We start from the raw sequence: 22,612 nt of genomic DNA, 5'->3' as shown, positions 1-22,612 counted from the left end.
AGGCAAACCTCCTCCTTCAGTCACTATATCACAGACAAGCACACAGTAAGACAGATGTGCATACACACCACATATCCCTTACCTGCTTTCTATCTTATCAGAATGTCTAAGACGTATCCATTTCCTCTGATTTGGTTCATAGGTAAGTACCAGGCTAGCTGCCCCTGAGGGCCACGTTAAGCTTAGCTAATTTCCTTTTTTGTGCTCAAGTTAACCTGTTTTATTAGGTTACAGACTGGCCTTATAGTTGATAATTATATATTACCCCTAATGGGAGTAACTGGAATCATACCATTGGTAATTTGAGGGGACACATGCATGGGATAAAATGAGCATCATTTCATTTAGGAGTAGTTCACAGATGATTACAGTCAGGCCCTAAGGGAAGACAGTCGAGTTTCACACCTCATATCCTTCAGTAAATACATTCTAGGGCAAATATGAAGTGAGAGATATGCCTAATGTTTCCTGTCCCTCTCCCTTGTACATCACAAAAAATTGCACACATTGCACAATGTACAACATGCACCACATATATTTGAAAATGTGTGCTACACTAGTGTATTTGTTAGTGTAGAGGGCTAATGCATGAGCCTGTTGTGTGAAGGGTGCACAGTTCAAATCCCTTGTCCCATTATACTGTATTTTCTTTTTCCTTTATTTATTTCTAAAGTCTATCCCTGGTGTCTAGTGGTGGCACAGAGAACTAAAACCCTGTTTGCAAGGGTTCAAGGTTTGATTCTATTTAGTGACACACACAGACAGACACACACACACACACACACACACACACACACACACACACACACACACACACTTGCAGCCATTCACATACATTCATGCATACAACTCGTAACACCTCATAACCCTACCTTACCAATAACTCCCGAGCACTTACCTGTACCTTGATGGATGAACATGGCCCTTTGGCAATGTTCACTACCTCCAGGTGTAAGGAGCAGAGACAACCCACTGCAGTGTTGCATACCTTCATATAAAAGCACTATGGTAGGGATATCTATAAATTAAAACAAATGTTACCTTGTATACGCGTTGTGGTAACCTTTATGAATACCCCCTCATTCATTGTTTTCCACAAAACATAAATAAACTTTTATTGTTTTTTTCATTATTGGGCTGTGCTTTTTTAAGACAGTGGTACAATGCTGGAGATTTTTTGTTCCTAACAAAATTTGCACTATTGTTGCAAGTGTTTAGTCAGCTGTGCTATTTACTGTTACAGCTTTCATCTAACTGTGTAGAAATCAGCAGGTTTAAAACATGCCATCCTAAGAAAACATTGCAGCATGAGTTTTGCACTCATGGAAAATGTTCAAAAGAAAACCACCAGGTACTAAAGGACAACTATGCTCTAAACTATTGAGTGCATTTCTTCCTTTCAGAATGATCCCCATACTTTTATGTATTAAAAGTGTGACATAGCAGTTTGTTCCCCTCTGTGGTATTTTAATCCTACTCATCTTCCTCAGTGCACACTTTGTTTAGGCTGAATGAAATTTCTTGATAGTTTCTTTAAAAGTGTGTCTCCCTTGCTCTTACATTATTTTGCTATCAGCTCTAAAAGTTACTTGCCAAGGAAAACACTCCTACTACTTGATGGGATCGTAAAGCTATTCAGGAACTAAAGATTTACAGCTCTTTTACTGTATGGCATATTTACAGCTGCATTCTTTCCTTCAGCTAGGGTATTAAATCTATTGAATATTGGGAATTCAAAAGCTTTTTAGTGTTGTAGTGAGGTTGAAAAAAATGATAAAACCATTCTTGTGTGCTCAGTGATTAAGAACTAAGTTATCCCTGTTTTTAATTTAATTTATAGCATGTCTTGCAGAAGAAAAATAAGTTGTTTTTAATGCATTGTTTATGAATCAAGAAATTAACCTAAAGTAGACAGTGTCAATGGAAGGATCGGTCTGTCCTGAGATTATCAAAGTTAGCAATACATTCTGAGTATGGCATTCTAAGTAAATGCAAACAAGATCTGGCATACAGCAGTAGGGCAGGATAAACTCTTCCTCTCAGTACTCAGATTACATCATGGGAAAGACAAAACCCAACCAAAATACAAAATTATGCCAGTATGTCTACCCTTCAAATGAAAATCCAAAATACAGCTGTATGATACCTGTATTGAATGTCCGCTAGCATGCCTACCCCCATCAGGGCATTTTGGATTAGTGCAAAATAAAATTTAGTAATTACTATTCACAGCATTAGGTACATTAGTATAGCACAGAACATCAAGCTAAGGGGAAAAAAGAATGATACACGCAAAAATATATGCAGAATAGTGTTCAGGCTCATTGACAGTTGTAAAGAAAGAAGACATATATGTAAAATATCATGTATGCAAATGAAAAAAATGTTCATATGGTTTGTTTTTGTTTCTTTTAATGTACATCTGAGTATAGGCTGCATTCCTGAATACATGCACTAAGTACACACAATCTGTATGCAAGTACATCCCTATCACATTTTTTGAGCATTCACTCAGAATGATTATACTAAGTGCACATGTAGTCTTCACTTTGTGGTAACATTTATGAATCACCCTCAGTATTTAAGGCTGCAAGAAGATCAGCAGGAAAACTAAAATTAGGAGGAAGAAGGTGGGAGTTATGCTTGTGTTGTCTATTCACACAGAACAGTGTACACCTAGTGTAGGTATTAATGTATCCAGCCATATGTTTTAAGTGATAATTTAAAAAAGGTGTTTAAACAAAGATAAGAAAAAAGCATATGTTTCTTCAGTTTCTGCCTAAAAAGCAATAGATGCAGAGTGAAATGGGGCATGTGATAGATTACTGGGCAAGTAATTGATAATTAAAAGTATATAACAGCATTTGATTTCTTTGTAAAACTCTGTATGAAATAACACAGTTCACTTGATGCTAACTGACCACTGTTTGCAATGATATTTGTATGCGAATCAAGTATGCATTTCAGGGGGTGGAGCCTAGATGGCCAAGTGAAAGCAACAACTTCTTAGAGCTCTGCAGGAAAACCAAAATAAATAGGAAAATATTTACTTCAAAGGGAAATTATTTCAAACATTATTGTATAATACTGTAAGCATACATGCCTCTGAATTTTGTGAACTTTCATCAATCTTTCCCTGTCAGAATCTTTTGGAGACTTACTGGCTGGAAGAAAAATGAGCAACTCAAAGGATTACCCCTCTGACTCTTTTCTGAAGAAGGATATGCAGCTGGTGACCACAACACTTCAGGAGTTATCCATGAAAATAGATGGTTTTCAGGAGAACTTAGAAAATATGAAACAGAACTGCTTAAAACAAACTGAATTTTTAAATAAATGTTCCAACGGCACCAAACTAAAATATCTGACATTGAGAATGCTCTAAATGGCATGGAGGGAAGATTAAAGGAGGAAATGAGTATTTATTAAAACACCTGGTTATTAAACTGGGCCCCTTACTGTTCGGAATTTATTTCTCAGAAGTCAAGGCAAACTTGATGGCCTGTGGCTGAACAAGTTCACTGACGCAAGCATTGTGTCCCACAACTATGTTAATATACTGCAGACAGGGTTAATGCAGGCATATGACTGGTGCCAAAGCCATGGATTAAAGTTAAATGCAAAAAAGCCCATTATTATTCCCTTTGGGAAAGCTAACATTATAGACAGCATAACTTTGACCACCACATATTGACAGTAGTAAGAAAATCCTTCTATGTGGTACATCTTATAAGTAAAGGCATCACATCTAGATCTAAGGATGTTATATTTCCGTTATATTTGTCCGTCATCAGACCAATAATTGCACAATATTCCCTTTTGCACGTACCTCATCAGACACCTGCAACAACTGCACAGACCACAGAGATTTCTCACAAAGAAATTACAGGGTATAAAACATGTCTTATGGAAAGACTGAAAGCCCTGTCACTGTATTCTGTCTCCTACAGGTTGCTAATGGGTGAACTGTGTCTGACTTACAGAGCAATCCCTGACCCTGCCCTGATGGAAATGTTACACATTTGTAAATCAAATGGCAGGAGATTCACTCACTCCAGTGACCTTAACCTAGCCTCTGACATGAACAGGTCATTCTGAAGAGATAGAGATATATCCCAGAGACTGCCACTTCTCTGGAACAAGCTTCCAATTCATGGGAAACTGAGCCCCTTCCTGACCCTCTTCAAATGCAACCTGGATCAATGGATGGGTGACCACAAATTCACTCCTGGGGTGGTGCTCATGTCCCTTCTAAACAAAGGAAGTCAGTATTAACTACTATAGACCCCTACCTCCGCAAACTTCACTTGTCTAACCACAGACAATTGGAGCAACTCAGGATAAATTTGGCTAGTCTTATAAGGGCTATAGGGCCATTAGCCTAGTAACCTCCTATGAACCTATAAATGTATGAAAATCGATGACCTCAAAAACAGAGAAAGGAAATGCAACTTAAGAATATTCTGTTTACCAGGAAAAAAAAAACAGAAGGAGATGGCCTAGTTACTTTTTTATCTTCTTGGATTCCAAAATTATTAAACCTGCAGGAAGGACTTTCCTATGGCAATGAAAGAGCACACAGAGCTATAGGTAAACCCATGCCTTCTGCTTCACCCAACATGCTTTCTCTTCCAAGATCTGTAGTAATAAAATTCCTTTCTTTCATTGCTAAAGACGTAATTCTTAAAACAGCTTGGAAAAGGCTTAAAGTATGGTCAGAACAACATAAGATGTGATAATGATTATTCAGCTAAAATATTACAACATCGGACTAAATTTCAAATAATTTTCCATGCTAAAATAAAAATTCATCTATCTAATGATAGCTTCTTCCTTCATAAAGTACGCATTTCAAATTGTGACATTTACTGGGCACACTTCTAGGCATGTTCTTATCTGTGCATCTTCAGGATTCATAAATTCCGTGTCCAAAATACTTTACTATGAAACTGTTATAAAGATGATAAGGTTGATAAAAGTAAGAAAACAAATGAGGAAACTTCTGCTGGTGCTCCAGGCACACGCGTCTCTTTCACATGTAGTATCATTCTCATGTGACTAATTAGCTGAGCTTTACAAGAAATATACTCAAGTTGACAGAAAAGGTGGGAGGAGCACCTGGGACAGGACCTGAAGCTCAGAAATTCTACTTAAAAGTCTATGTTAGCTTTGCTGTTTCTTTAAATTTTCATAATGCACTTTTTACAAATTTGTGTAACATATATGTCAGAAGCAAGTGTTTGATAGTCACTGTAAACCAGTCACTGAAGCTTTTACTGAGGATTCCTCATACTGTCCAGTATTTCTCATCACTTCCACTCCAGATGAATGGAAATGTGATCTAATATGACAGCCGACTAAGGTGAATTGATCTCATCAGGCATGGCCTCACAGTGCATTATGAGTAAGAAGTATCTTTCCAGTAAAGCAAACTCACTTCAGAATATCTGCCCTCATGAGGGTATTCACGGTTAGGAAAAATAATATGTCACTATTGTACTGCTGACAAGTTTGGATTGTGCAGGACTCCATGACAGGGGCATAAATATATAGTTTCAATTTCTATTCATAGTGGTTCTCTCATACATACCTCCCTGTTGCCAGTCTAACCAGCAATTGTAGCAAACCTGTTCCTCATTTATCCTTCCTGCTTTGGCACAATCTGAGGCTGGTGTGCTGTATTTCACTAGTATGACTGTAACACAAACTTTTCTTATTGAGGTTTGTGGAGATGTTTATTGACTGTAGCATCTCCCCGATGTCTGGTTTCCAACATATCCTGGCAGTTTAGTGCAGAACATTAAGCCTATATGGGCTGCTAAACAGCTTCATCCTTGTAGTCTATGGTATGAGTCCTCCAGCTTCCATAGACCTTCTCTGTGATAGAGGAAGTAATTTAATCAAACAGTTCTGCTGGGGCAAAAACAGGAAAGGCATGCAAGAAAAACATCATTCCTTCTTGACCTTTGCTACATGCTAGGTATGTGACATACTATTCCTTTAAGAAGTACAAGTAGTCTAAGGCATGAGTCATGTGACTAGAAGGGGTTCAGTACTTGTGGGTAAAGATCTGATGAAGAGTCATCTATGTTTATGTACTCAGGTATGCTTTGCTTTCATGGTCCATCTTGTTATGTTTGTTAGCAGGTATCTTCCACTGCAGATTTCACTACCTCCAATCTGATCATCTTTTCAATTAAAAATGTTCACAGCTTCCAGCCCACATTTAGGAGACTTGAATGCAACCTTTGTCTGTCACTGTACCAAAGCAAATATCTGTCAAATCAGCCTGACCATCTCCTTTTCCTGTTACTGTAATTAACCAATGCACTCCATCCTCCAATTAGACCATTACTCTGTGGGCAGCTCCTTTAAACACTATAACCTGACCTATGACCTACAACATATCTTTGAGGGGTCTATATTAGATAAATGAAGCATTAAAATGTTGACTCACCTTTGATTGATCCCTGTTTCTCGAAACTGCACAACATCGAACTCTCAAATTACCGATTTCTTTCCAAGGGAAATAAATCAGTAGCCCAAACACACACACCACATTACAACAAACACTATTAAAGTGGGGGGCTTCATCCCCCCACACCCCCCAATGTGGAGGGCTGTGCCCCTCCACACACCCCCTAACTAAATATACTAACTCCGAGATCGCACTACAGTCGGGAAAGGGGCAGATTTAAAAGAGCAGCCAACCGATTTCTTTCCCTTGGAAAGAAATTGATTATTTGGCCTTTCGATGTTGTGCAGCTTTGAGAAACAGGGGTTGATCAAAGATTAGTCGACATTTTAATGCTTCATTTATATAATATAGACCCTCTTTGAGTACACTGTCCTAAAAGTACCCAACCTCAATAATATGTTATTTTGCATGCAAGCTCTTTGCTTCTTTCTTTTTATTGTTAAACCTCAGCTACTACTTTTGTTCCTCTACAAAAACATCAACCAATCTGCTAGAAGCAATCAGTAAAAGATAAATAGTTTCAAGATTTTACTGTGTACATAAATTTCTGTCTGAAAAACACATTGTTAAGTGTAGATTCATAAATTTGGAATTAAATGAATTAGTGTAGTTATTGCCCATTTTATCTGATCTGCATTAGTGTTTTCATGATTATAATTTACAGCAGGTTATTTAAGGTACAGTAAAATGACTAAGCTGTTTGCTTATCTTTTTCAGGTATCAAGTAATAAAACTGTTTCCAGCTCCAGCTCTGCACAGTGTCAAGATACACACACAACAATCTATGAAGTCATTTCACATGTGCCAGATCCATTATGATGGTGGATAAGGTAACATATTCAGTCGCTGATTATACACATCATTACAATATCTATTATATTTAATCTGGTGTTTATCTGTAGACAATCAAGCACTGACATTACAAATATAAGGTTATTTTGTCTGTTTCTCAGAATAACACATTTGAAGAAATACCACCTAAATGAAATGCTAGAATTCCTCTGTGGAGAAGTCTTCATTTATTCAGTAGTATCACTCTGTGGTATGATGGTCTAACTACACTGGGATACTAGTTTCTCATAAGGTGTCTGGACAAGATCCAGCAAGGCTGCTGATTAGTTCATTATTAGCATCTGCCAAGCTGTCTAACCTGCATTTAATCACAAAACATAGTTCAGAAAGATGGTTCCAAGTGGAGATCTCATAAATAATTGAATAGTGTTCTCAGAGAGCTGCAATAAGATGGAGTACTGTAGCAGAGCATCCTACTGTGCTATTTCCCTTGTAAAGTGATCATGCCGTGAAGTATAGCTAGAAAACACCAAACAGAAAAGTATGGTTTAGGACCAGGTAAGGCATTACAGCAAAGTAAAATCTGACATATACTATACGTGTACAAGCCATTTTCTAAAGTGCTACTCAGTACTTTTATTTTGTCAGCTACAATCTGTATATCTAGAAATGTTCTCTTTGTTTGAGTTTGTGCCCAACTTCACTACCCCTTGGTAAACAAAGTAACCGTTCAATACTCATGTACACGTAAAGCGATTTTAACATGTTTCTATACAAGATTATAAACTTTGTCAGTCCTAATTTCATATAGATATTCAGCTTCTGGAATTCTGTTGTGTAAAAAATGCCCCACATGTGTACATTGCCAAATGAACAACCATAGTTATTATTAAAGTTAGTAAATTGTTTAATGGGAAACTGCATTACTTTTTACTGAAGAAACATTTTGGTCTTATTTGCAGAGAGAGAATACCATCCAGATTCATACACTCCATCGGGAATAGCATGCCTTTTGTGGATATCTACTTTGTTGAGGTTGTGATGATATAAGATAGTGCCAGCTATGTCAGATAGAGTAGGGCAGTACATGTGTAACATATGCCAGCATATCTACCTGGAGTTTTGTAAAGACGTTTATGCCATTTGGATCTCAGACTGATTTGTATAGATGCTTGTGTTAAAAATTTATTTGTAAAGTTGCTTGTATTAAAAGTGTATCATCAGTGTGTCCTGCTGGACAGAAAATATATATATATGTATGTCAGATTGTATTGTAACTGATGAAATGTATATATTTAAACAGAGGATGCTGGAAGGGAAGTGGTTAAGCTCAGCACAGCTAATCTTAAGAAAAATAGCTTAAAATTAAATGACTTAGGTTGGGCCATAAAGATTTTATCTCACAGGCCTGAATGAAGCCAGAGACGCAATGTCTGGGATGGGATCCTGCTCTTATTGTCCCTAGTGGTGAACTAATTGCTACCCTGAGGTGCCAGAGAATGCCTGGTTAGTCTCTTCAGGAAGGATGAAAGGGTTGGAATTGTTTCACAGTCCACAGATGCTGGAATGAGTTTTAGCAAAGTTCTAGGTGTGTATTCTGACTCACCTGTGGTAGATCCTGGCTTAGCTTCTAGTCAGAGAGTTTAGTATGGGAATCACAGAATCAGGTGACCAGATGTGATGACATTCTGTAGCCAGTACTAAAATTATACTAGGATATTAGTGAGAGATGTGAAAGTGACACCTGGAACTCTGTTTTGGTACTAAGACCACTCACCCACTTCATCTTGCCTTGCTTTAGTATGTAACTTAACTAGGGAACAGTAATTCTTCAATTAGTTAGGAAACATAGTGAGACTAGTTAAATATTGTTTTTCTATATCTGTCTGAATCAATTCATCTGTGTTATTTTTCATATTTCCTGAGAATTGAAACTCTGGTGTTTATTGTAAATAGATATTCAGTATTTTCATGTTTTACATTTTATTATTTATTATTAAACCTTTCATTGTTGCTGGTCTTTTAGAATATAGTTTAACCTTTGAGAGTAATTGCATTTATTTGGTGGCACTGTGGCTTAATGTTCCTGAAAGTCTTACCAATTGGTTAACACTACCATTTGTATAAGTATTAATTTTACTAAGAGTAATTGGGTATCCTGGTAATAGCCTTAAGGTAGCTGGCTGGTGGCAGTGAATCTACCTTATAGTCTGGGTGGAGGTGGTATAGCAGGTAAATCTGTGCCAGCCTTTCCCAGGGGTGTGTATGTGTGTGCGTGAAAATCAAATTTTAAAGAGTGTGTGTAAGTGTGTGTGTGTCAGCTACTTGGAACAGGGACACAGAGCATTGATTTCTGCACTGAGAAAGGTGGAGTCTTATTTGGTGCCTAGAGAGGAAACCTCAGTTTCAGGACTAGAGTGTGCTCCCTGTGTGCTCTTAAGGGAAATTATGCTTGGTGCAGAGAGCTGCATCTGAAAATACTGTCTGTATCCATTTTTTTTCTAAGTGAACATTCACTACCAGTGCCAGTGGTGAGGATTGAAACTCATTGATTACTGACCCAGAGAAGAAGCATCACAAAAGATTATACAAAGGAAACTCAAATATATTTGGGCTATTTCTAGAAGTGACATTTGGCATACTGCCAGCTGCTTTAGAAAGCCTTAAATTGCTATGAGGACTATAGTAACATATCCATAGATTTGTCCTTAAGTCCCTGCCTTGCCCATGAAATTAGCGATACATTTAAAAGTGCTATTTTTGTATCTTCCTGCCTCTCTAACCTTGTCCTTACAGTGTCAGAAAAGTTCATCACTATCTTGTCTGGTCATGTCTGTTTTTTTTTTTTGTTTTTTGTTTTTTTGACATTCACAAAGTGCTCCTTTTAAGTTGAGAACAAATTTGTTTCACAAATGTGAACTGAGACACATGATTATTTGAAGAGTAACTTTCAACAAAAACCCAATTTTCCCTGTATATCTTTTGAATACCTCATTTGCTAATGTGCCATCTAACTGTACTGTTATCGGTATGCCCAAATGGCAGTTCACAACAGCTCAGACCTAACACAATATAAGCCAGCCATTGCATATTAAACAGGAACAGCTTTGAAATAAGTGTTTTGTATAGAACAGCATGCACTATATACCCCCCAACAGATTTCATTTTATTAATTTTATATATATGTATGTATATATGTATTTCTTTATTTGTCTTTGCTTACCAGTAAAGTCTGACTGGGTAATACCCATTTTCAGCAGAGGCCCAGGGAGAAAAGCTCCATTTGCTTACAGTGCATTATACTAAGTTCCAGTTAAACATAGTAGTTACATTTCTATTTACATCTATACACAAACAGTAGTTGCATTTGTAAATATACATTATATGATTTTACAGAGGTGGAAGTTACTACAGAGAAAGCACATGTGCAACTTAGTGGATTGTACCGGCAACAGTTATGTATATAAATTGTTTTGTCATTTCAGTAAGAGGTTTAGAATATTATGTTTAAGGAGAGTATTTGGATAGTATTGTACAGTGAAAAATTTTTAACCCTGTGATGAGCATGTACAGGACCAGGATTGGTTAAGATGTTGTTTAAGCAGTGGTTTAAAACTGCTGAGCTTGTCAGAAAGTTTTATTTGCATGGGGATACTATTACAGGGTTTAACAATGCATTGTGAGTGCAGCGAGTCTGCTGCAACATTATTTGACTTATTTGTAAGTAATAAAAATTTGTTATTAGAACCGAGGTCCCTTGCTGGACAGTACAGTAGTAATAGGTTTTGTAGTGCATGCCATTTTTCTGGATGATGAATGAGTCAGTGTGCTGTAGTTAGTTGTGAATATGTTAGATAGTTCTGCAGTTCAAGCCAGTTTAATTGCGTTAAGCTATGACAATGGTGGGTCCTGTGAGGCAGACTGGTGGCAAATGTAGCTATTTTATTGTAGCAGGAGGCAAGTTTCTTTCTTTGAATATTGTTTATGTTTGTTAGGATAGGAGTGGCATATAAGAGAGTTGGCTATAAGAAGGTGGTAGAGATTTTCTTGCCATATCTGTAAGGAATCCATTGATCCTCTAAAGGGACCCTAGTTTCTGGTGTGTACATTTAATGGTGTGCAGCATATGGTGGTCATATATGCGATCATCATCTATGATAAAGCCTAGAAGATTACAGTGAGTTACAGTTTCAATGACAGTATTATTTGCTGACTTTATGGTAAAAGATGGTAAAAGATATATATATATATATATATATATATATATATATATATATATATATATATACACACACACACACACACACACATACATAATATAGATATTGATATGAACTTCACAGTTGTGTATATATATATATATATATATATATATATATATATATATATATATATATGTATGTATATATAGATAGATATATACATGACATACATACATATGAACATATAGATGTAGATATACATATAGATATAGATAGCAGTTTCACAGTTGTGCAACTGAGAAATATTTGGGAAGGGTGAAAAACTTCACAAAATAGTGCACTGTGGCCTCAGGCAAACATTAATTCACTTTAACAGGGATGAGCAATTGCATTTTGAACTCTGTGCCAAATAAGAGAGTGCACCCCAAAAAAGACAATCACACAGAAAATAATACTATAAACTGCAACACTGAAGATTTTTAATTAGTCCTTGTGAGTTTGCTGGATTTCAGGATTGAGCAGTTTGCTGTCCTGTTTTCCTTGAAGAGTTTATGAATTTTATATTTCCTTCTGATGCCTGTAGTATACCTGGTTTGTGTATCATAGCTGTCTGTTGAAGGCATGAGCTGTGACTTCTCATAAGCATTTAATAGAAGGTATTTTGTATTGTGACTGCATTATTAATATTATTATTGTTATTATGTCACTCTTGTATGGATCAGTATAGAAAAAAAGACTGCCTTGAACATGTTTGACTATTTTTTTTTATTTTGGTACAATTGGTTACAGATGTATTTTATGTCCCTTGGTCACAGCCGGGCTTATTGTCAGAATTTGATAGGAAAGAGAATAGTTGCTAATGGAATAAACACTTGTACTTCCGGGAGCAGATTAAAAGAAAATACAGCCTTAAAGACATGATTGTAGTCTTCTATACAAGTTCTTTGAAAATTTTATTCCACTCTTAATCAAATAAAAAGCTACTGTTCAATGACAAGACACATGTGCTGCATGGGTCATTCAGAAAACAAAAAACTGTGACTGAATCTCTTAGTCCATCTTAGTTTCCTACTCTTGATGGCATCAGAATTGTGGGTGAGACTGCATCAGAAATGTGGATGACATCACTGTCAGTGTTGAGAAACAGGAAATACATTTATAAAGGTAAACAATTAAAACGCTGAATGTTCTTATATCAAGCATGGAATGTTGAAATTTCAAAAGCGAAAAAAATGGGCAAATGTTCTATGCCTGTGCTACCCACAACCTCTCCCTGCTAGTTATAAATACCGACTCCAAAATCTCATTACAGTGAAGAAAGGGCAAATTCCCTGACCCCGCTCTACCTTAGTTACATGAGTTTTCTGTTTGACGTAATGCTGTTCAGCATTATTAATGTCTCCAGTGAAGTAGATCTGCTATTGTCTTAATGTTTCATTTTTTTCATTTACTTCTACATTGCTTGATTTGAATGCATTGCAGATGTTATTAAAACCTTAGATGTTGTTGATTGTTGCTATGGTGCGTGAAGTCACTGATATTGTGTTTATTTGTTTGTTTGATAGCTCACTATTTAAATATTGCTAGGCTGCAGCTACTTTAAGTAGTAACATATTAACTGTTGATATTACCATTGCTTTAAAGTGAGTGCAGTCCCGTATATGTTGTCATAGCTATTATTTGAAGACTCTATTTTCTATATATGGCAAACAATTTATATGCTTTTTAAAGCATAAGTGAAATGTTATATTAGTATTTTATTAGTTGCCTTAGGGTGAACCATGTTATATTAGTTTTGTTTTATTTTTATTAGTTGCCTTAGGCACATATCTTCTTAACATATCTGTTTTTATGTCTTACATGTTACATCTTTTATTGACACTGTTACATTTTTTTTATATTTTTACTGTTAAATTATTTTTAATATTTCTCCTAACAGTACTAGGATAGGCACTGCAAGTCTGTCATTCTCATTATGTTTTCCTCATCCTTTTGCCAATATGGTTTTATTATTGTTTATTAACAATACTTGTAAATTATAATGCATATAATTACTGTTTCATTTTGTTTATTTTTACTTTCCATCCCAAATATGAAGAATCCAAACTTGTTTCCACTAATGTTTGTAGTATTCAAAACAAATTTGCTGACTTTGAAATCTGGCTTCAGGATAATAACCAAGATACAAGTTACTCCTGGTTAAAACCTGAAGACTGCAATTGCACTGTCATTTTTATTTCTTATGCAATATATAATATCCCAGACCCTGGACACAGAACTGGCGATGAGGTACTTTTTCATTATGTAAACAACTTAATAGTTCATTAATTCCATCATCCTCTAATATCTCTGACCATGAGCCTAAGTAGCTAATTTTGAAATGCTTTGTGAGGAAGTCATACCTAGGGAAGGTATGCTCTATAATCAAGAACACCTACACTCCATCAAAGCATTCTTCATCATGCATATTTACAGTGATTTTCTTTTTATCACAGTTTGTTGAAACTGCATTCACTTGTATGATCTGATGGTGCACTGCTGTGTTTTTTCAATGTTTCAGTAGTATCAGACTCAAAGCCTTGGACCTCCAAAGAGTCTGCCTCTTTGAATCTGGGGTCAAGTACCCTTTCTCCCAACTAGCCATCCAATCCATGTTTAAAAGCCAAATTGTTTCCACACTTCTCAGTCTCACGGGAATAAGATTCCACCATCTCCCTGTCCTTGAGTGAAATGTCTTAGTCAAGAAAGATGAATTTGCCCTGGATACAGCCATAGTTTTGTTGGCATTCCTTGTTTCTTTCAGGGGGAACTTAAAAGGAAACCCTAAAGTTGCTCTGAAGAGGTCATTGTTTATACACTTAAATATTAATATCAAATCTCCCCCTTACCAATTTGTAGTTTAAAGAGAACAAAGTTTTTTCAGTCCTTCTTTGTTTTCTATGTTTCAATGAAAGAATTTGTCTTGAGAAACCTATTTGAATTCTTTCAAGTTTATTATTTGAATGTTAGACATAGATGCATACTGAAACACCATGCTCTACAATTGATGGTATTACTGTGGTATAAATTGGTAGGAAAACATCAACCTCCCTAGTACTGATAGGCCTCAACGTGGAGTTTTAACTCCATATAAAATTATCTAACAACTTCCATGAGATGGGGGGCAAAGGAGAGATCTCTATCAATTATAAGTCCCCATCTCTAACTTTTTCCACGTTTTCCAAAACAGTATTATTAATAGTGTACAAATAGAAATTGGTCCTTCCAAAGTGAACAACTTTTGACTTTGCAGTATTAAAAGACATATCCCAAGATCCTGCCCAGAAGTTAATCATGTCTAACAAATTTTGGATAATGTTTTGATTGTTCACATTAGAAACAGTGGCACCTAGTTTCATATTATAAGCAAACTTGCTTAAACCTATACTGTCAGTTAAGGGAGACCCAGACATCAAAACAAAATAAAAAAGTACGGGACCCAGTACTGACTCCAAGGAATATCCATATTTATACTGATGGGACTGGAACATAGATCCCCAGTTCTAATTATACAGTTCATGTTCGTAAGCTAGTTGACTATCCACCTCCCAATAAACTCAGTTACCTTATATTTTGTCAAAAGAGCCAACATCCCATCATGGAGAATAGTATCAAACACCTTTGAAAAATCAAGATAGACCACAGCCACTAGACTCCCAGCATCCACTGACTCCCAAACATAACAAACAAAAAAGAAGATTGAGTCCAAACCAAGCTAATATAAGAAGATATAATAATAAAAATAGTGCAAGTTAGCGCTTTCGGGTGGATACCCTTCTTCAGACAACATACATTGATTCTAAAACATCTTATATACATTTTAGAACTTATTAGACAATTAAACAATCAACATTTACATTTCACCTGTCTTTTTTTCAAGGCTGGTTTTAAAGGAACACAATTATTAAGACCTGGTGCTGTATCTGCAGCCAAATTTAAAATCCATTTAAGCTCTGCATATTCAGTTGTGTTAACAACATCACCCCCCCCTCCTACATTCTTGTATTACTTGCATTACCAAAAATGAAAAAATGTGATCCAGGAAACATTTAATATGTTGATATAAAGCATTTTTCTCATCTCTCAATCTGATGGAAGACATTTGATTTAAAATTCTAGTTTTAAGTTTGCAGTTCGTTTTCCCCACATAAAAACTTAAACATTGTTTACATTGTGCAAGATAGACCACATTTGCAGTATGGCAGTCAGCATAAAAATCAAAGCTATATTTTCTATTAGTAGTTGGATGTATAAAATGACCTGCTCCATTCAGCAAAGTGCATGCCTTACAATGTCTACATGGAAATGTCCCTAACCTTGAATACTTTTTACTATTCTTCTGCCTTTTTTCGGGTTCATGATATAGCAGGCCCTTTAGGTTATTGTTATGCCTATATACAAATTTAGGTTCTCTATCTATACTATCTTACTATCTCTCAAACCTTCATCACTTAAAAGAATCTTCAAATTATTTTTGATAATATTACTGATATCATAGATATTACTACTAAATTTTAATGTCACTTTAGGCTTACTATTATATCTATAGGGTGTTCTTATGGTCTTTCTTGAATTTTCTGAGAACCATGGTTTTGCTTTATCTTGTCTATTTATGAGCACTTCATGTCTGTCCCTGTCTATTTTATGTTCTTTATAACCCTTATCTACCAGATGTCGTGTCAAGATATCCATTTCTGTATCAAACACATCATTAGCTCTACATAGACGTGAAACTCTATAACACTGACCCTTCACTACATTCCGAAAGGTATACTGAGGATGCATACTATGAGCATCCAAAAAGTGATTCTTCCAGCATTCTTTTCTATAAAGGGTAGTTTGCAAAATACCTTGCTGATTTTTAATAACATTCACATCTAAAAAGGCTGTTCTTTCACTACTAAAATTAAGAGAAAACCTTAGGAAATCAGTTGTAGTATCCATGTACTTAACATATTCACAAAGGGAATTTTCATCATGTGCCCATAACATAAAAATATCACCCACAAATCTTACGTAGAACATAACATATCTGTTCCATAAATGCATTGTGTCATGCAGATATTTCTGCTCCCAATAAGCTAACACCAGATTTGTGTATGAGTTAGCACATGGTGTGCCCATAGCAATACCTTGTTTTTGCTTATAGTAACTACCATTGCAAATAAAATCATTATTTTCTAAGATCAACCATAACGCTTCTAATATCAAACATTTAGTTTTCTCATCATATACATTTCCCAAACATACTGGTAAAAATTTAGTAGGTTGTTTAGACAAGACCTATTTGGTGTAATTCCATGCTGTTTAAGATATAAGCCTTTTGAATTGTTCCATCAGAAGGCCTTTTACTACTCAAAGCACTTACCTAGGATATATATAAGACTAATGGGTCTATAATTCTCAAGGGAGGAGGGATCACCAACCTATGTCATTCAGACAACTATTGCTTTCTTTCATCTATTAGGGACATTACAATTTATTAATCAATGCTAAAATAAATACAACAAGCACACTGATACGGTCTCAACAATCTTAGTAAGAAAATCACAAGTCAAGCAACTCTGATTTGTTTAACAACCTCAAGTACTTTATCCAAGTTCCTTAAAGAGGAGCTTTGTTGGAAAATGTTGCATTCAGAAATTCTTTTCTTAAAATAATCTGAACATTTCCTTTGGTTGGGAAATCTGAGGGTCTATGTTTACCAATCATTGAAAGTCCATTTTATTAAACAGTCACATCGTGGCAAATAAAATCAATGAATATGCATAGTTGGCCAACATACACAAAACGGAAGGTAGTACACACTTACCAGTATGCTAGGGATAAGGAAATCTGCCCTTTCCCTACTGTAGTGCAATCCTGATCTCGGAGTTGGTATATATAATTATTGGAGGATGTGTGGGGATGAAGAGGATCTGGTTAACAATGGACCATCCTCGTGTGAGGCAACCTCTGCTAATTTTATATATATATATATATATATATATATATATATATATATATATATATATATATCAACTCCAAGATCACACTACAGTGAGGAAAGGGTAGATTCCCTAGATTGCAATATAGTAGAGAAAAGGCAGATTTTATTATCCATACCTTACCGGTAAGTACGTACTACCTTCTGTTTTGTGTATGTTGGCCAGCTATGGATATTCATTGATTTTATTTATAATGATGTGACTGCTTGATTAAATGGGTTTTCAATTGTTAGTGTTCACTGACTAGCCATTCAGTGGAAACTGTGATCGATTAGTACATGTAGACCAAAAAGAAATTATGCTTTCCTATTATCCCTAGTATGATTTGCTAGTTTTTTCTCATGTTTACTACCTGAGAAATACAGATACTTCATAAAGCCTGCTCTAGCTATTTGGTACCTTGTACAATTTGTTAAATGAGGACAACACTTAATACAACCTCCACAGGTTCATAGGTGATTACCAGGCTAATAACTTTAAAGATATTTACAACCAACAAAGAACCAGCAAAAAAGCAAAGCCAGTAAATCTTCCAAAAACGACAGAGAATTCAGTTCCCAATAAAATTTATTATTTGTCTTGTCTTGGCACCTTGGCCATTACAGCCTTCTAAGAGTACAAATTTACCAAAAAACATTCCCCTCTTTATACATCAGACAATCATTTAATTAAGTTAAATAAGCAATCAATTAAATAATTAAGCATATATTTTAAAATGTTAAAGCAAACTTCTCCAATTAACTTCTCTGTTCAAGCCTCTTGGTGTCAGTGTATCAAACTTTAATATAAATACAGTTTCCTTATAAAGTAAAACATTCTTAATTAATCTTTCATCCCCTTTCTTAATAAATACGTTTTTCCAAAATAGTAGCTTGCAATAAATTAGTATCACCATTATGTTTTTCCTTAAAATGTGATGCAATAGGACTTTCCAATTTCCCCTTCTTAATGTCTCTAATGTGTTCCTGCAACCTAATTTTAAATTTCCCTTTAGTTTCCCCAATATAAAAAAGGCTGCAGGGACACTTGAGACAAAATATTACACCTACTGTATCACGTGTAAAATAACTATGTGGTTTAAACATTTTTCCATTAATTCTAGGAAAACTTAATATAATAAGGGAGCATACACTACAATTATTACATGGTATAGTGCCATAAGATAATAATGAAATAGAGGGGCTAACTACTGAAGCAATATAATAAGCTTTAACAAGTTTGTCCCCCAAATTCTGTCCTCTCTTATAAGCCACGTATAATGAATCAGAAACAATTCTATGTAGCAATTCGTCTCTATGTAAAAATTTCCAATAGTGCTTTATTAATTCCCAAATCTTAATACTTAAAGTATTATACGTTGTTAGAAAAAATATTTTATCTTTTTTTAACTTTTTTAACTTTTTTAACCATAGAATTAATGTTATTAACACTATTAAATCTATTTCTACTATTAATCTCATGTTCATTCAAATTATGCTGTATTAATTTATCAATGGATTCATAAATTAAATTCTCATTATATCCTCTCCGTAAAAACATAGATAATGTTTGATTAATTTGTTTCTGTAAATCCAATTTATTATTACAAAGTCTAGGCAATCTAATCATCTCCCCATAGGGTAAAGATTGTATAGTATGATTGGGATGGCAACTAGTGCCAAACAAATATTGGCTGCCATCCTCAAACTTCCGATGAACTGTAGTTGCAATGGAGCCATCCTTCATTCCAGATAGATGAATGTCCAAAAAATTAACCTCTGTACCACATTGTAAACCATAAAATTTAATATTATATACATTATCATTTATTTCCGAAAAAAATATTGATACCTCATTTAATCCCCCATCTCAAAGAAAAATCAAATCATCAATGTATCTAAAATAAAATAAAACATGTTGTTGTACAAATGCATTCCTATATATATAATCCAACTCAAATGTAGCCATAAAGAGATTTGCATACATGGGGGCAAATGGTGCTCCCATAGCTGTACCTCTTAACTGATGATAAATAGCTTCATCAAAACTAAAATAATTATGAAGCAAACAAAAATAAGTTAAATCAATAATGTAATGAGAAGTTGGACTATCATCTAAAAAATATTGCAAGGCTTGAACTCCATCGATGTCTCTAATATTAGTATATAGGCTACTTACATCCATAGTGATCCAAAACATGTTCTGAGTCCAAAATACATTGGATATTTTATCGATAAAATCAAATGAGTCCTTAATATAAGAATTAATTCTTTCAACATAAGGTAACAAATAACCATGTATCACAATTCCTATATTGTGCAAAAAATAATTTACAGCGGAAGCAATAGGGCGTCCAGGGGGGGTTAACAAAATCTTTGTGTAACTTAGGAAGACAATAAAAAGTAGCTAAATTACAATTGTCAAAATTAAATTTAGTATCCAAATCCTTTTTGGAAAAATATCCCAAACGTACTCCCTTTTCAATCAATGCTGAAAATTTTTTATAGCATTCAAATATTCTGCAATTTCACATATTTCTTAAGTAGAATCATCACTTAAATGTTGCATACACATATTATAATATTGTGTGTAATGAAGCACCACTATTTTATTGCCTTTATCAGAAGGCTTAATAATTAAATCACTTCTATCTGCAAGGTTGTTAAGAGTAAGCCATTCATTTTAGTCATATTATATTGCCAAAAACTATGACTATGTTCTTCAACGAGTTCCTGTATAGAAAAATTAAGCATTTCTGAAAAATGTACAACAGTATTGTTAGTATAGGGGGGTATAAATTTACTTCGAAAATCAATGCCACTAGTATCCAATAAAGAATAGGCATTTGGAGAAGTGCTAACACTCAAATCATCAGATAAACAAGAAAAGAAACTGTCACCTTCACTAACAGTTTCAAGACTATGTTCTAAATCATTATTTTTCGACTACTTGGCCCCTTGTGCATCAAAAAAACATTTAAGATGTAATTTCCTAACTAATTTAAAAACTTCCTGTTTAATTAAATATAACCTAGGTGCAACAGTAGGTACAAACTTCAAACCAAGACGAAGAACAGAAATCTGTTCATCCATTAATGTACATCCAGATAAATTTACAATATTTGAAACATCTAGAAAATTAGAATCAATATTACCATTCAAAGCGGAACAACCCAAGGAAGGACAATCAGTTCCATCTACCTCGTTTATAAGTCTGTTTAAATTGTCCTTCACTTGCTGTAGAATTGAAACCAATTCCTTTCTTCTTGTTTCCCCTTTTGTCGCCTTCTTCATTGTGGCAAAAATGCTGTTGGTGGGACTCAGGTTCTTGTGCTGCAGACAGTGGGGGAAAATCACGTACATCACCCTCTGAATCTGTAGTATAACCTACCCCATCCGAGGAGGCAAAAGATACAGATAATTGTTTTTTATTATTACCTGTTTTCCCATATTGTCCTGAACGAATGTTCTGCTTGTTTCTCCACAAGAAGGCACATCCATTTCCGTAATCATGTACATCGCATTTGATCTTATGTAGTTTAAGGTGGACCTGCTCATTTTCAAACCTATTCAATTTTTCTTTCAAATTCTTAAATATATCATTCACTTTAGAATCGCCCACTTGATTCAATAGTTGTGTATGCATCACATTTAAATAATTTTTTAGTTAGAATGAAGTAACTTTAAAGGGCCTTTTTAAGCCTAACCATGCTTTTCAAATGTAAGGTGTACAAGACAGTGGTGTGACCAGTACTACTGTATGGTACAGAAACCTGGGCAGTAAAGGTAGAACAGTTGAAGAAGCTAGAGGTGATGGAAATGAAGTGCCTGAGAAAGGTGGTAGGATGCACACTGCGGGACAGGCGAAGAAATGAGGACATAAGAACAGAAGCCAAAGTAGCTCCAATTGCAGAAAAGATCAAAGAAAACAGATTACGATGGTATGGGCACATGTGTAGAAAAGCAGAAGACAATCTGGTGAGGGAGATTTGGGGCAGACAGGAAGAAGGTAAGAGGAAGCGAGGGCATCCAGCAAAGAGGTGGATGGATTGTGTGAAAGAAGATCTGCGACAGTCAGGCATGAGTGTTGAAGAAGGCAGGAGAGTGGCACTGAATCGAGAGAGTTGGCGACAGTTAATACGATACCCCTACCCCATGTAAATGGGAAAAAGGGGATGATGATGATGATGATGATGATGATATATATATATATATATCAACTCCAAGATCACACTACAGTGAGGAAAGGGCAGATTCCCTAGATTGCAATATAGTAGAGAAAAGGCAGATTTTGTTATCCATACCTTACCGGTAAGTATGTACTACCTTCTGTTTTGTGTATGTTGGCCAGCTATGCATATTCATTGATTTTATTTACAATGATGTGACTGTTTGATTAAATGGGTTTTCAATTGTTAGTGTTCACTGACTAACCATTCAGTGGAAACTTTGCTCGATTAGTACATATAGACCAAAAAAATTATGCTTTTCTATTATCCCTAGTATGATTTGCTAGTTTTTTCTCATGTTTACTACCTGAGAAATACAGATATTTCATAAAGCCTGGTCTAGCTATTTGGTACCTTGTACAATTTGTTAAATGAGGACAACACTTAATACAACCTCCACAGGTTCATAGGTGATTACCAGGCTAATAACTTTAAAGGTATTTACAACCAACAAAGAACCAGCAAAAAAGCAAAGCCAATAAATCTTCCAAAAACGACAGAGGATTCAGTTCCCAATAAAATGTATTATTTGTCTTGTCTTAGTGCCTCGGCCATTACAGCCTTCTAAGAGTACAAATTTACCAAAAAACATTCCCGTCTTTATACATCAGACAATCATTTAATTAAGTTAAATAAGCAATCAATTAAATAATTAAGCATACATTTTAAAATTTTAAAGCAAACTTCTCCAATTAACTTCTCTATTCAAGCCTCTTGGTGTCAGTGTATCAAACTTTAATATAAATACAGTTTCCTTATAAAGTAAAACATTTTTAATTAATCTTTCATCCCCTTTCTTAATAAATACTTTTTCCAAAATAGTAGCTTGCAATAAATTAGTATCACCATTATGTTTTTCCTTAAAATGTGATGCAATAGGACTTTCCAATCTCCCCTTCTTAATGTC

The 22,612-nt window shown here is 35.1% G+C and overlaps 1 protein-coding gene across 1 annotated transcript in view; it reads left to right on the top strand.

The window, feature by feature from the left end:
• Positions 1-22,612, top strand: part of LOC122798577 (HEPACAM family member 2-like) — a 705,131-nt gene that overhangs the window by 603,030 nt on the left and 79,489 nt on the right. The window contains exon 9 of the mRNA XM_044067643.1: positions 7,196-7,308. Within this exon, the coding sequence (XP_043923578.1) occupies positions 7,196-7,297 (102 nt within the window). The 3' untranslated portion in view covers positions 7,298-7,308. The remainder of the gene's footprint in view (positions 1-7,195; positions 7,309-22,612) is intronic.

Source organism: Protopterus annectens, chromosome 3.part1, assembly GCF_019279795.1.
Source record: "Protopterus annectens isolate FY-2018-M chromosome 3.part1, PAN1.0, whole genome shotgun sequence".
NCBI classification, from domain to species: domain Eukaryota; kingdom Metazoa; phylum Chordata; order Ceratodontiformes; family Protopteridae; genus Protopterus; species Protopterus annectens.
This window is presented reverse-complemented; position numbering and strand designations above follow the sequence as displayed.